Source organism: Pteropus medius, unplaced genomic scaffold, assembly GCF_902729225.1.
Source record: "Pteropus medius unplaced genomic scaffold, Ma_sr-lr_union100, whole genome shotgun sequence".
NCBI classification, from domain to species: domain Eukaryota; kingdom Metazoa; phylum Chordata; class Mammalia; order Chiroptera; family Pteropodidae; genus Pteropus; species Pteropus medius.
The window spans coordinates 6141000-6157239 of record NW_024354503.1 but is presented as its reverse complement, the minus strand read 5'-3'; the positions used below and the strand labels follow the sequence as shown (position 1 = coordinate 6157239).

Here is a 16240-nt window from a genome sequence, read left to right as displayed (position 1 = left end):
ACCTATGCTATGGTTCAGTTTGCTTTCCTCTGTGGTCTAACACCTTTGCTTCCTATTTTGGGCTGAGGGGTGGAGGGGCGATAAGGAGTAACTTTCAGCTCAGAATGTCCAAAGTTGGCGCTCTAGGCGCAGTCCAAGGTTTTGGACAGAGCTATGGTTCTCTGTCGCGGTCAGCACTGGGCCTCTCACTGCAGGGTTTTGTCTTCTCCCTCAGACTGGGGCCCATGAAGGTAGGGGTGGTTACGTGCCCCCCTCAGACTGGGGTGGCTTCAGAAGGCAGAATTTTCTGTTTCTCAGTAGACTGGCATCCCTGAAGGCAGGGCTATCTCTTCCCTGGTTGGGGGCACCTGTGGACAGGTTATGTCACACCCATTGGAAGGTGGTCTCCTGTGGGCAAGACTGGCTGGGTATCTTCTTAAGCAGCTTTGGGTCTTTTCCATCAGCTGGGGGCTCACTGGAGTTGGGACTACACTCACTGAAGCTTGGGCTCCTGTGGGCAGGACTGAAACCTTCCCTAGGTCATCTGACCTAGGGACCCGGTTTCTCCTTCCTGTGCCAGCCCAGTCCCAGCCCTTCCTCCTAGGGGGGCTGTGCATTGGATGGGACCAACCCTGTGTTGTTGGTTGAGCTGATACGCAGAGAGACTCCCTGGCTGGAAGAGAGCATTACCAGTGGCCTTGGGGTTGGATCCCTGCCCAAGGAGCTGGCTTCCTGGACTTATGCCCTGCTCATCCAGCAGAGCTAGCAGGGTGGAGCTCCTTAATTTTTTATCCTGTCACAGCCGAGCTGGGATTGGAGCATAGAGGAAAGTGAGTCACGCACCTAGGTCCGGGCCTGCCTTCTGCCTCCTTCCCATTCCCTCCCTGCGCAGCTTCCCGAGTTCCCTGAGAAGCCTTCCAGGAAACATGCTCTCAGCAGCCCCCGCCATCTCCTCAGCTTCTTTGTCATCTACTAGACCTCTGTCTCTGCTGTTTCTCAGGTAAGAGGCTGGTGGCTTGGTGAGAGGGTCAGGTTTGGCTGTTTTGTCTAGCTGCCCCTCAGAATCCTTGAGGCTGGTCAAGTTCTGGGTCTGAAGAACTGGATTATGTCTGACTTTTCTGCCATCAGCAGCCGCTCATGGACACACAATCCCCTTTCATCACTCACAGACACAGCCCACCCTTTCACCCCTCAAAGACATTTAGCACATACAGTCACCAACAGATAATAGCATTCCTTCATATCACACAAAACACACCCTCATCACCTGTAGACACAGTTCATGGCCCTTCATAAACACACAACACACAACAGACCCTTGAAATCCACTGATATAACCCATGGCCCCTCACTACACCTAATATGCAAACTGTCACAACTGACACAATCCCCTCATGTGATGCATATCATTATCCGCAAGATGAAACACACATCATTATAGACATACAATGTGTACAATAGCACTGACGGACACAACAAGCCATGGAAGACCCTTTACTCACTTACTGCAAACAAACCTTACCGCCCTCCCCCCGCTCACACAATACAACTAACTACCTGAACCATCACAGAAACTCCCCTCACTCCCAATCACGTCCCCAACATCCATAGGTGCTACTGCTCAGCTGAGGCAGGAATGGGGGCTGGGCCCAGTCAGCGACACCATCCCCACTTGTCACCCATCTCGGGCCCTGCTTGTGTACTGGGAGGCAGCCAGGAGCAGAGCCAGGGGTCCTGGCCACATCATGCAGCATGTTAGGAGGGACGCTTATGCTGCTTCCTATGTCCTGGGGCTCAGCACAAGCTGATAATATGAAAAGCTAGCTGGCATTTATTAAATGACAACTGTGAGTCAGGCATTATGCTCAATGGTTTTAAAAGCATTCTCTTATTTAATTATATAATGCCTTTATGAAGTAGGTACTTAGCCTCATTTTATAACTAGGTTTTGACATAGGCTCACAGAAGTTAAGAAACCTGCCCAATATGCCATGGCTAGGAAGCAGCAATGGGATTTAGATATAGATAAGTCCGACACCAGACTTTTTTATTTTTAAATTTATTTTAAATTTTTAAAAAGAGGTAACAAATGCGCAAACTAAAAATTCAATAGAGATAAAAGAATATGCAATAGAAAGACACCTTCTTATTCTTGTTCTCCAGACACCCAGTTTCGCTCTCTGGAGGAAACCCGAGTTACCTCTTGGAGAACTCTCTTTTAACAACTGTTATAGTGAGTTTTGGCACAAGGCTTCCAAGAACGGTGCCCAGACTCTGGGGGCTTTCCCGTGCTCTCCGCTGTCCCCAGGCACACAGGCAACTGCTTCTATCTGCCGGCGTGGGGAGCAGGGCCGGAAGCTCTAGGGCTCCTTCCAACCTAAGTCTTAAGTCCTCTCCTGCCAGAAGTCCTCAGGGAGCCCCTTGCCCTTGAGTCCCATGGGCCTGGATCTTCTCCCCCTTATTTCACTCCTGAGGGCCCTGGCCACACCCCCAAGGTGACTCCTCTTAGAAGCTAGGGGTTCCTTCTGTGGGCAGTTCTTGTTCTCACTTTGTTGTCGCAGGTGTGCCTAGGTTGGAGAGGGAGAGCAGGTGGGACTCAGGCTGGCCAGAGGAGGGAAAGGATGAGGGAGAAGGATAGGAAGAGGGGAGAGGGGACTGAAGACTGGCTGTCAGGCACTGTCCCTTACAAGCCTAATCTCGTTGTGAGCCTGGTGGTGCCATCCTCACTTTACAGATGAAGAATGTGAGGCTCGGGTGGCTCTGTTGTTAAGTAGCCAAGTTGGAATTCAGACTTCCAAAACTTTGAGAGAGGATGAGAAATGAGAGAGACAGAGAGAGAGAGAGGGAGAGGATTGAGAGACAGGCTATGATAGTGAGGAAGACTTGAGAATTCAGGGCCGGCCATCCAGGAAAGGTGTCTCAGGTTTGGTAGTAATCCTCCTTCAGTGACTCTTTCTCTATTCTGTTCATTTGCACTATTTGTCTATCCTTGCACGTGTACCATCCTGTCTTATTTACTCTAACTTTATGGTAGTCTTGATAAATGATGTGGCATGTTTCTTGATTTCTCATGCTCCTAATTGTCTTGGCCACTGCTGAGTTAAGTAGAATATTATAGATATAGTAGAAGCCTCCTGTGTACTTCACTAATTCTGCCTCCTCTCTCTCTCCAGTTATATCCTGAATTTGTCTTTATCTATTGATGCATATGTACGGTGTCCATGGCAGTAATAATGTTTTAAAGTTTTAAGAAATAGTCTCATACTATATTTGTCCTTCTGCAACTTGCTTTTTCAGTTTAGCATTATGTTTATTGTCCATGTTATTAAATGTACCTCTGTTCATTTTAACATATGTATAGGATTACACTATAGAAACATACAATATATGTTTCCTTGTACACAGGAAATATTAATATTGCCAGTGTACCTAGGAAGAATGTATATATTTTCAACTTTATTTTAAAATCAATTTCCAAAACGCTGGTGCCATTTGTACTTTTTTTTTTTTTCAGCGGTATTATGAGAGTTTTCATTGTTCTGCATCCTCCCTAGTACTTGGAATTGGCAGACTTTTAATGTTTTCCAGTCTGGTGGTTGCTTGTTTTAATTTGGACTCCTGACTTCCTTGAAACATTGATCATATTTTTATCTTCCTTAGCCTTTAGGCTTTTTCTTCTGTGAATTACCTACTCCTTCCTTGACCCATTTTTCTATTGGGCTTGCCCTTGTGTTATTAAGTTGTAGGAATTTATATCATATTATGCCTGAAAAGTCTTTGATATGTGTGTTGCAAATATCTTCTCCTGGTCTGAGACTTGTCTCTTCACTATTTTGTAGTACCTTTTGAAATACAAAGTTTTAAACTTTATGTGATCAAATTGATTCAACTTTTCTTTGTTATTTGTAATTTCTATGTCTTAATTTAAGAAAAATTTCCCTACCCTTAGATCATAAATATATTCCCCACTATTTTCTTCCAAAACTTTTTATATTTTGCTTTTCATAGTTAGGTTTTTATTCCAGTTGGAATTTAATTCTGGATATGATGTGAGGTTGGGATCTAGTTTTGTTATTTTTTTTTTTCCCTAATGGATAGCTAATGATTTGTACCAATATCTACTCTTCTCTTATTGATTGTAATGACAACTCTGTTTCCATGTGTGTGCTCTCTATTTCCAGGATCTATATTCTGTTTCTTTGGATTATTTGTTTATCTTTTTGTTAATATAATCCTGTCTTAAAACTATAACTTTATAATAAGACTTAATATACGATAAGGGAAGTCCTTATTGTTCATATGTCTTGTCGCTCTTCAAAAATGTATTGGTTAATTTTGGATCTTTGCTTTTTCATTTGGAATTTTAGGATCAGCTTGTAAAGTTCCTTGAAGAACTCTATTGGAATTTTTTCAAGTGCTTTACTTAAGCGATTTTTGTTTTTCTCTAGCTTTATTAACACCTATTGGGATTTTGATCGGTCCGGCATTGACCTTGTAGATTAAATGGAGAAAAACTTATAGCTTTATGATATTGACAGTCTCATGCATGAATATGTTACATTTATCTGTTGATCTAGTTCTTGTTTAATTATTTTTCAATGATTTTTATAATTTCCTCCACCAAGAGGAAATTGCACATCTTGGCTTCCAAAAAATAATTTGCCAAAATAGTTTTCTTGCTATTACTAATTGTGTCTTCTTAAAAATGATATTTTCTGTTTATTGCTTGTTTATAGGAACATCATTATTACATATTGATTTTATATCCAGAAATTTTGAAGTTTTTGTTGTGCATAGAATTGCTTTAAATTTTCTATGTAAAACTGTGAAAATGACAGTTTTGCTTTTCTTTTCCAATCTTCATACACACCCTCCCCTCCCCCCTTTTTTTTGGTCTCATATTCTTCACAACAGAGCAAGGTGCTTATGATTATTCTCAATTTGCAGATTAAGAAACTGAGGCTCGAAGAGGTAAATTGTATTTTTCAAGTTGACACAGTTGGTGGCGGTCAAGATTTGAATTCAAGTCTCAAACCCATGCTCTTTTCCCTGTGGTAATCCTCCATCTATAGATGAGAAAAGGGCTGCTCACAGAAGTGAAGTGTCCACATTACTTTGAGTGAAGGACAAATTGAGAGAGCAGAAAAAAGTTAACAAAGCCTTTATAGCAGTTGTGCAGGACTGAACTAGGGTTTAGGGTATCTGGGTCTTAATTCTAGTTCCACCACCTATTAGCTGTGTTACCTTGGATGAGTCATTTTCTCTCTCTAACTTCATTCATTCGTTCAATAAACTTTATGGAGGAGCACCTGCAACGCTCTAGTCAGTGTTCTAGCTAACGGGCCACAGGAATAAACAAACAAAACCCTGTTCTCAAAGAACTTGTAATTCGTTTGGGGAGACAGACAATGAGCAAAGTAAAAAAGTAAAATATATGGTATGTTAGATGTGATAAGTGCTTTGGAGAAAAATAAAGCAGTGTAGGGGCCTAGGGCATGTCGGGGATGGTTGCAATTTATAAGGGTTATCAAGAATGTCCTCATTGAGAAGGAAGGTAGCATCTGAGTAAAGACCTGTGCAAGTAGAGTGGGGGGAGCAAGAAGTAGGAGATGAAGTCAGGTTTTGTGGGTATTTTAAAGGACTTGGGCTTCTGTGAGATGGAAGCCACTAGAGGGTTTTGAGTGGAAGAATGATGTGACTTGACTGATGTTTAATAGGCTTAACTGCATTGCTGTGTTGAGAACAGACTAAAAGGGGGTGCAAGGGTGGAAGCAGGGAGAGATGCGAGGGGCCACATCCAAGTGAGAGGCGATGGTGGCTAACCCAGTGCCATAGCCGTGGAATTGGTGAAAAGTGGCAGATTCCCCCTCTCTCCCTCTCTCTCTTCCTTTCTCCCTCTCTCCCTCCCTCTCTCTCTCCCTGCCTCCCTTTCTCCTTCCTCCCTCTCTCATCTATCTATCTATCTATCTATCTATCTATCTATCTATCTATCTATCTATCTATCTATCTCTCTATCTCTCTATCTCTCTATCTCTCTATCTCTCTATCTCTCTATCTCTCTATCTCTCTATCTATCATCTATTTATCTATAATTAGAAGTTGAAAGTAAATTTATTTATTTAGTTTAAAATTAAAAAATAAGTTTATTTGATGAAGGAAACTTTAAAATATCTTACAAACCCAAACATAAAGCAACTCCTTAAATAAGCAATCCTCTCTCTTTCTCTCTCTTTTTTTTTATTAACACCTACGGCACCTGGTCTTCCTAGGTGGTCTCCTATCCAAGTACTAACCAGGCCCGACCCTGCTTAGCTTTTGATATCAGAGGCGATCCAGCACTGTTCAGGGGGGCATGGCCATAGACTTTTATTTTTCTGATAAGATCCCAAAAAAGTTTTTTAGGCCAATTTGAATATATAAACTCTTAGGAATGTAGAGGATATAGTCCAGAGTTTCTCAATCTCAGCACCATTCACATTTAGAATCAAATAAATTTTTTCTGTAAAGACTGTTTTGTGCCTTATAGGAGGTTTAGCAGCTGGCCTCTACCGGCTGGTTGCCAGCTGCCCCAGACACCCCTCCCTTTCCTCACCAGTTGCAACAACCAAAAATATCTCCAGGAGGGCGAAATAGACCCTGTTGAGAACCACTGATAATAGTCAAATGCCTATTTATAGTACTTAATTTATTCTTTTATTTACCCATATACTTACATATTTTGGGCAATAATTTATTATTTTATATATAATGCCCACCCCCCTCCCCCCGCCAGCCACAAGTTTATTCAACACAAAATAATTCCTCCAACTTTATTGAGGTGGTTGACCACATCCACAACCAAATCCGCCTCGAAACTGGAATTCAGTTGCTGACCCAGCCCGGGCCTGGGCTTTCTTGTCTGCACCAGGGGGCACAGTGCTCTGTCTGTGTTTCTGTCAGCTTCCCCTCTTGTGAGCCTTGCAAAGGGGCAGGCACAATCTCGGGGGAGCAGGTGGAGGTAATCATGGAGGTATTGGATTCCCTCGTTGGTAGGGTACCAGTAGAAATGTCTCCAGGCAAACTGTTTCTTTGCATAGCCTCGTGATTTGAGAGACTATATGGCCTTCATGACATGAAGATTAGGCACATTTTGGTCTGCCAGCTCCGGGTGTTTACTCATGTAACACCTTTTTGGCCACCATCACCCTCTCCTTGAAAAGGAGTTCGTAAATGGCAGTCCATTCTTCTTAGGCATCAACATTGCGACAGCTGCTGTGTCCTGGGGCTGGAGCTAGAAAAAAGCTATAATGCTTTTTTACACTCTCAAATTTCACGAAACAGATTTATTCCAACCCTTTATGTGCATCATGGATGTCAGCAACTTCATTGTTATTGTTCATTTAACAGAGTTTCCAGGTTATATCATTTTCGCTTCCATCTACCTTGTATGAGATACAGCACCTAACGTCATATATGCTGTTGTATAATAAAAGGCTATCACAGGAAAATGACATCCCAAGACACAATTATCTGTTATATAACATCAGGACATTTTTTCACCATTATTTCAATCTCTAAAGTCTAAATAAGTGCTGAATTACTTTAAAAAAATCACTTATAAAAAATTGAAAACACATACAAGAGTGCACTTAATAGTATAATGGATCCCTATGTGCCATCAGACAACTTCAACAATTATTAACCCATTTTTTCAATTGAGGTATGTCCCATGTTATTTTGAAGCAAATCCTAAATATATAATTTTATCTGTAAATATTTTGTATGTATCCCTAAAAGAGAATTCTTTTTGAACACAACTGTTAAACCATTAACCTAACAATTAACATTAACTTCTTAATAAATTGAATATCCAATAAATGTTCAAATTTCTAATTATCTCCTAAGTCCCTCCTTCCCTCCCTCCCTTCTACCATCCTTCTCCCTCTACCCCCCTTTCTCTTTCTTCCTACAGTTTGTTTGAATCAGGATCCAAAAAAGGCTCATAGGTAGCAACTCACTGCTATGTTTCTTACTTCTCATTTAATCTATAGGTTCTCCCTTCATCTTTTTTCTCCCTTATCATTTATTTGTTGTTTGTTTGGCACATCCATTATTCACTATGTACTGAGTTTGCTGAGTACATTCCTATGATCTGTTCCTCTTCTATATTTCCTGTAAACTGGTGGTTGAACTTGCGGATTCTGTTTCTATTTCCTTGGCAAGACTGTTTCATAAGTAGGGTTGTGAATTGGGCATGCACAAACACTTTACTACAGCTTTACTAGAAAAGTTTTCAAACATACACAAAAAGAGAGAAGAGTATAATAAATCCTTATATACCTGTATTAGTTTCTTATAGCTGCTGTAACAAATTACTACAGATTTGGTGCTTTAAAACAGCACACATTCATTCTCTTACAGTTCTGGAGGCCAAAAGTCCAAAATCAGTATCAACGGACAAGGAGACAGCGGGGCCATGTTCCCTCCAGAGGCTCTAGGGCAGAATCCATTCCTTGCCTCTTCTAGATTCTGGTGGCTGCTGGCATTCCTGGCTTGTGGCCTTGTCACTCTGCCTTTGTGGCGATATCGCCTTCTCCATTTCTGTCTGTAATCAAATTTCCTTTGGCTTCTCTCTTATACAAATATTTGTGATTATTAAGTCTCATATGGGTAATCCAGAATAAACTCCCAATCTCAAGAGCAATAATTTAATCATACCTGCAAAATCTTTGCCATTAAGGTAACGTGTACAGGTTCTAGAGATCAGGACCTGATATCTTTGAGGGCCATAATTTGGCCTAGTACAATTCCCATTTTTAATATTTTGCCTCCCTTCCTTCCTCCCTCCCTCCCTCCCTCCCTTCCTTCCTTTCTTTCCTCTCTCTAAATTGTCTCTATATATAGACATTTTCTTCTATAAACCACACACCATGATCACGTAATAAAACTAACAATGATTCCTTAGAATCATCTAAAATCTCACCATATTAAATTCTCCCTAATTTTCTCAGATATGTCTATCCCGGTATCTTCTGTTTTCCTCTCCAGATCCACTCTCCACCCTTCTCTGCCCTATCTTGTGCCCCCGAAGGCTGATCTGTATGGACTACATTATCCATCTCCCATTGTTTCTAGTTGGGCTCAGCCAATGGGAGGCACTGGTAAGAAATCAGAAGTTGAAAGAAGAGAGAGGTTTGGGTATTTGTTTTCTGGTTCCCTCACTGCCAAGTCGTTGAGGATCAGCTGCAACTTTCTACCCAAGGTCTCAGCTCCCATCAGGCAGCGCTCTCCAAACGGCTACTTTCTTTGGATTCCAGTAACGCTCCCTCTCCTCAGCCCTTCAGATGGCAAGGGCTTCCCACTCTTGGTAGCCTTGGAGTCCTGCACTATTCCTTTTGATTCTCCAGTCCTGCCTGCATCTCTTTGAGTAGTCCCTTCAGCCACAGATTGTCCACTTTAAGTGTGTTATCTCTTTCCAGGACCCTAACTGATATACTAGGATTTTTTTTTTTTTTTGACATATTTGACTTAATTTAATTTTGACATAGTTGATTCGAATGATCTGGGTTCTAAACAAGAGTCACAAGTTGTATTTGATTTTTATATCCCTTAAGTCTCTTTCAATCTAGAACAGACTCTTCCCCATTTTTTCCCCATATGGTTGGCCTGTTGCAGGAACCAGATCAATTGTCCTGTAGAACGTCCTTGTCCCACATTCTGGATTTGGCTGATTGTTCCTTGCAAGGTCCTTTAATTTGCTCCTTTGTCCCCCATGTTTCCTACAAACTGAAAGTTAGATCTAAAGTCTTGATTAGATTCAGAGTTGAATATATTTTAAAGTAGAACTGACAGAATTTGCTAACAGAATGGATGTGGGTATGAGAGCAAGGAGGAGTTAACCTCAGTTTGCTCATTTGTAAAATGTTGATAATAATCTCTGCCTACCTACTCTGCTTATTGATAATCTCAAAAGAGGTACTGCAATGCAACTGCTACATGAACACACATAAGGGACTGTTAAAAAACAGGCTGAGCTGAACAGTTCTGCATTTGAGCCAGGTGTCCCAGAGACTCTGGCCACTTGGAGGCTGGTTGACCTCAGAGGTCCCTCCTTGGTTTAAGGTTCTGCCTGGAGGACAGCTGAGAAGGTGAAGCCAGTTTTGGGAAAGAGGATCTGGGCTGGGGATCAGAGCAATGGTCTTGACTTTCGGGTAGACAATTTGCATGCAGGTTAACCACCACGAACAGACCATGTCCTTTTGTGTTTCAGTGCACTCAAGGCTCAAACGGCCTCTGAGGGAGATGAGGAGGGATGAGCACCGGGCCTTTTTGAAGTCTTTATCAAGAGTTCCGGGCCACATCTTGGGATTTAAGCAGAGTGTGGTTGGCGGGGGAGTGTGGAGCAGTGTGGTTGAGTGAGCATGAGGAAGGAAGTGACTTGGGCAGGTGTGAGGTGATGATAGATATGGGCACCTGAGTGTGCATGTGAATGGAGGGATGTCATTGTGAGGGGATTTCTTTGCATGATACTGTGTATTGAAAGTACATGAGCCTGAAGGGGTAATATGCATAAGTGGTTTGAGAGTGTCTGCCTGTGGGTGATGAGGGCAGAGCTGGGGAGAGTTCTAGTTCTTAGGGCTGAGGCACATGTAAAGGTGGCTTGTCCTTTGGGATCTATTTTTTTTTTTTTTGATAAGGGACATCAGTGGGGTCCCAATCAGTAGGAGGAGGCTAGCCCAGACACCAGGATGAAGCTGAGGCTGGACTCTCCGTGGCGAGTCAGGAGCCTGCACTCCTGGCTCTGCTTTGCACCCGCCTTGCTGTGGGACCTGGTCTTGTCTAAACCTGTTTCCCTCTCTGTGTAGAGAGTGCTGGATTGACTGATTTCTGAGGGACTTGCTTCTTAGTGTCCACTACAGTGTCTGGTGCCTGGGTTGCTCAATAAATGTTTGTTGAATAAACAAGTGTGTAAATGGACTAGAAACCGAAATAGGGAGCTCTGGCTCATCCCTTACTTATGTACACACAAAGCCTCCACCCACCTGACTTTTACACACTCACACACACTCCCAAACTCACTTCTGTTCACCCTCCCAGTCTCCCACACCTGTTCACTCTCACCCACTCCCACTGTCTTCCTTACTGCTAAACTTCTGTTCGGGGTCCTATGATACTTCCTCCCTCCCTTAAGCCCGCAGCGCCCTGTCCCCAGCAGTTCACTGTGCTCTGTGTCACCAGGGATGCCCTGCCCAGTTATGTCTCTGACCACAGCAGCTCTTCTGAGCTCCTCCCTTCTCAACCTTTTTATGTTCTAGCTGCCTTTCCTTTTTCTCCTTCTCATCCCTTTCTTTCATTTTTTCTCTCATGCCTGTACAGACACACAGATACGCGCGCGTGCGCGCGCGCACACACACACACACACGCACATACTCACTGTCTGTCTCATCTTTTTCTCTTTTAACTCTCTTAGCTTTTGTCCTTGTTTCTCCTCATTCCTCTCCTGCGCTCTCTCGGTGTTTACATCCGTCTGTCTTTCTCCCCCATCTCCCATTTTATCCTGACTCCCTCTCTCCCTCTCTTACTCTGTTTTCTTGGTCACTCACTCACATCTCCTCTCTCCTCTTCCTCACTCTCGTGCTCAGTTTCTCTCTCTTGAGCGCGTGCTCTCTCATCTTTTGCTTTCTCTTGCATTTTTTGTCTCTCGTCCCAGTTCCCTGGCATGGTGGCCACTGTCTCCACCCCATGCTGCCCCTTGCTCTGTGAGAAACCTCTGAGCAGTGCCCCGGGCCCAGGTGACCCAACTTGGAGGCTCCCGTGGTATCTATTGGAGGGGCCTTAGGGTCACAGCATTTCCTCCTGGGGGTGACTGGGCAGTGGCGTGTTTTGTTTCCTCACTTCTGCAATTTCCAGACAGCACAGAGGCTGGGTCTGCAGACAGAGATACTCATATCCTGCAGCTGCAGCTGCTACTCCTGCTACAGGTAAGTGGGGGTCCCAGCTCTGCTGGGCAAAGGGCAGGCATATAAACATGTGTTCGGGAGAGAGGTCATGCCCCTAGACTGCGCCTAAGCAAATGATAGTTCTGTTTTTAAGGGACTCTTTTGTCATCTTCCTCAGGCCTTGAGTCTCACATTTACAAAGAATTCCTTGTGATCTAACTTTCCCAGGGAATCTAGCTCCCCTCTTTGATTCTCTGAGGCAAAGGTAGTGCTGGAGTGACCTCTCCAGGAGGTAACCATGGTGATGAGAGCGGGGCTACCTTGATATCAGGGAGCCGAATGCCATCTTCTTTACTAGCTGTGTGGCCTTGGCCAAGTTGCACCCCCTCTCTGCACTTCAGTTTCCTAAATTATCAAATGAGGATGATGCCATTTCTCTGGAACGATTGTTGGGAGAGGTAAAGGATCTGGTACAGGGCTGGGTACTTAGGAACTCACCAGATGTTAGGTTTTCCTGGGGGATGATGAAGATAACCAGGTGACTGGTACGAAGAGCCTGACCCACAACCAGTTTCTCCCATTAGGTCCCAGGTGGTAAGGACAGGAACAGGCTGGGACCCCCCAATGTCCCCCATTTTTCCCTGGCCGATTAGATGGGCTTGGTGAACTGGGACTGCTGTTCACATACTCGCTCACCTGGGAAGAATGGGGGAACCAGCAATCTCTCACTGGATACACAGCTGTGTTCCGTGTGTGTGTGTGTGTGTGTGTGCGTGTGTGTGTGTGTGTGTGTGGTGGAAGTGTCTGAAGGAGATGCTGGGGAAGCAAATGAAAGAGATGTCCCTGCCTTTAGGTACTAAAAACTCAGCCAAGGACAGAAGTCCACTCTGGAGGAAAAGAAATGGCCCTGGGCCTGATCAAGGCACCAGGGTTTTGATTTCAGCTCCTGTTTACAAGTTGGGATCTTGGGCAATGCAGGAGCCTCATTTTCTTCCTTTGCCAATTGGTGTTTAAAGCACTGACCTTGTGTGTTTGTGGGGAAGGTGAAGTAAGAGTTGGGTGGGAAAGTGCTTTGTTAATCGTAACATGATATACAAATGTGAACCAATGTGTTACTATTAATACTGATCCTGTACTTCTTACTGTAAACGCCTTAAGGATGGGGTATTTGTTTTGTTCATTGTTTTCTCCTTACCTTTAGCACGGAGTTGGGCATGTAGTCTAATCTTAGAGTATGAATTGAATGGATAAACAATAAAGTATGTTGTACTTGGAAGAGAATGGGCAGTGAGCCAGAGGCCCAGCATTTGGTCCCAGCTCTGCCCCTGACATTGTTGTCATCTTGGGCAAATTCTTTCTCTTTTCTGGGCTTCAATTTCCCCAGCTGTCCAAAGAAGGTTTGGGTAAAGGATTCACAGTCTATGGCATTAATGACGAAATGTGCCTCCAGGACTGGATTTCCCCTCCCGATTGGTATTGGGGTGGGATAGGGGTTTGATGAAAGGCTGTATCCTGTTTGTCCTTTTATAGGGAGACCTTTACAGAGAGACCTGCTCCTCTCCAGGCCTGTGAACAAGACCTTGTTGAGGAGAAGTGGGTGGTCCTCTTTTTCTGTGGCAACTCTTCCTTTCTCACACTGGCTCCCCCTCCTTTCCTTATGGGTGGGCCAAGGAGGGTGCAACAGTTCAGCTACAGCCTGGGACCACGTCCTGGGGGGAGTGTATCTGGTTAAGAGTGGAGCCAGTTCCCAGAAGGCAAATGCTGGGCTGCTAGCACAGCCACCTCTTTCATCAGCCACTATTAGGTTCCTTGGCAGCATGGTGGGATGGGAGAGAAGCTTCTGGTATACGCATGTGTGTCTGTGGTTGTATGGGATGCACTGGGAAGATGGCTCTGGCTATATCTACATGCGCCTGGAGCATGTTCAACCTACAGGTGGGCCTGGTACAGCCTAGCAGTTCCTAGAAGCAGGATCATCAACATAATCAGCTGAGAGGCTGATATACATCTATCTGTTCTTTCTTCTCTTGTGTCTTAGCTAAAGGGAATCCAGAGCCAGGGTGTGTGTGTGTGTGTGTGTGTGTAAAAAGAGAGAGAGAGAATGGGGTGGGGAAGACTGCCACTCAGCAGCCTCTCTCCACCCCGCTAGTTCTACAGGAGGGGAAACTTCAGGTCCCGAGTTTGGAGTTGAGCTCAGCTGGCTAATGGAAGAAGCATGTCAAAGATTTGTTTGGATTCCTTTACAGTTTATAAAATCTATTTCAATTTACCAAGTGCTTTACTGTTTGCCAAACTCTTTTTCACTTCCCAAACCTTACTTCTTTTTCACAGCAATGCTTGTGGTGAGTGTAGCACCCTATTTTGCAGATAAAGGCTCAGAGCTTGAGTAAAGAGACTCACTCAAGATGGTAGGTGGCCCTGCCGAGGCCAGAGCCCAGATCCCCTGACTCTGATTCCTGTGGTTTCTCTTCAGTCACCCCTGGTGGCTGCTTCCAAAGGAGGTGACTTGGCTGGTTTGGTGCATGGCTGATTTGTTTGCTTATTTATTCACTCATTCATTCAACAAACATTTTTCTGAAGTTGGGGAAAGGGGGAGAAACCCACAGCTATTGAGTAATAATCACTATGTGCGTAAATTGTTTCATTCCGCTCTTACCACCTACCTACATGATGCAGAAGGTTTTATTACCACCATTTTGCAAATTAAGAAAGGGAGGCTTTTAGGACTCAAACATCGGCTAGGAAAGAGCAGAGCCAGGTGCAGGTCTGGACCTGGTGACCCTTCTTGGGCCAGGCCCCAGCTACCCACGAGGGTACTGGCAGGACTCAGGAGCTCCCAGGCTGGGAAGATGTTGGTGTGGTTCCTGGTATCACAGAGGGGTGTGCCCAGGGCTGAGGAAGCCCAGAGGAGGAAGGGCCACTCTTTCTTTCTTGCCCTGCCTAACTTCCAGGAAACAAGGAAGTGAGGAGGCTAACTCACAGACCGATACCATCTATGTAACTGGGAGCCAGGACAGACCTAGGCTAGGCTCTGGGGTCCCCCAACTCCCCAGGGATATCTTAGGCCTGCTGAGAAGATACTGAGGCTCATTAATGTAATACATATACCTGGGGTCAGGGTGGATCCAGTTAGAAGGAAAATTGGGAAACTCTGGTACCTAGGTTACCCCCATCTCTGGGGCCTTAGACCCCATCCCTGACCTCTCCCCAGACAAGGAGCTCCATTCATCCACCAATAAATGTACCCAGCATGATGCTAGACTCCTTGTACTGGAATCCGGGGAGCCTAGTGCAGAGTTCAACAGAGGTCAAGACACTTGCTCCCTTAACTTGCCCCTCAAATCTCTCTTCTTCTTGGAGAAATGGTAATAAAACCACTCCATGAGGGGAATCTTTAAACGGTGTGGGCAGCATGGCCAGACCAGGGCACAAATGTCAAGCAACAGGGAAGGTCAGAATCAGAGGTAACTCATTAACTGAACACCTACTGTGTGTAAAGCACTTTAGAGTTTTATCTGCCTTCAACTTCAGAGCCATCCTATGAAGTTAATGTTGATATGATTCCCATTTTACTGATGAGAAAACTTGTGCTCACAGAAGGGAGATGATTAAACTGTGGTGTTTTAGTGTCCCCAGGGAATCTAAAGGCTGGGAGTGGCTGAGGCTGGCGTGCGAGTGTTTGGAAGTGAAAGACAGTGTGAGTGAAGATGAGGGACAGAGTAACTCTGTGTGTGCGTGTGTGCATGTGTATGTGTGTGAATATCTATTTAGTCATTATTTCTTGAGTGTTTCCTGTGGAGGAGGTCCTGCCATGCATATTGTTGAAATACCAGAAGCCTTACACCCAAGGAATTACTAACCCAGCAGGAAATAGCAATCAACCGCCATTTAATGCAGTGTGGTATGTTGTGTAACGGGAAGCAGAGGTGTCACCTTTGGCTCTGGGGTAAGAGAAGATTCAGTAGCTAACATTCACTAGGCTCTTATTATGGACCAGGCATTTTCTATTTAATCCTTATAATAACTATGAGGTAGGTAATATTATTACTATTACTTTTTTACAGATGTGTAAACAGAGGCTCATAGAGGTTAAATTAATTGTCTTGGGCAAGAATTGACTGGTAGCATTTTGCCAATTGTACCCAGCTGCCGTTAGAAACATGTGACTGGTTCCCAGAAGCTTTTAGGGTTAATGATATATCTGGAAGCCTGATATAGGTTGCTTCAAGCTGGGGTGAACTTGGTAAGAGCAGTGGCAGTGACAGTGACATACTATTTTGAGAAATGTTTCATCTGATCTAATCAGACGATTGGATTTCCTGTAGATACAGCTTTTTAGAGCG

At 44.2% G+C, this 16240-nt stretch overlaps 1 protein-coding gene and 2 pseudogenes across 5 annotated transcripts in view; 1 reads left to right on the top strand and 2 right to left on the bottom strand.

The window, feature by feature from the left end:
• The first annotated feature begins 219 nt into the window (after positions 1 to 219).
• Positions 220 to 16240, top strand: part of PTAFR (platelet activating factor receptor) — a 33826-nt gene continuing 17805 nt past the window's right edge. Inside the window, exons 1-2 of one of the 5 annotated variants that reach the window (XM_039854862.1) lie at positions 220 to 979; positions 11869 to 11939. In XM_039854862.1, coding sequence (XP_039710796.1) covers positions 906 to 979; positions 11869 to 11939 — 145 coding nt within the window. In that variant the 5' untranslated portion in view covers positions 220 to 905. Of the gene's footprint in view, positions 980 to 11868; positions 11940 to 14334; positions 15929 to 16240 lie in introns of those variants that run through there. The other 4 variants (XM_039854864.1, XM_039854866.1, XM_039854863.1 and 1 more) reach the window with 4 other exon arrangements.
• Positions 6224 to 6343, bottom strand: LOC120596420 (uncharacterized; annotated as a pseudogene).
• Positions 6469 to 7219, bottom strand: LOC120596290 (40S ribosomal protein S10-like; annotated as a pseudogene).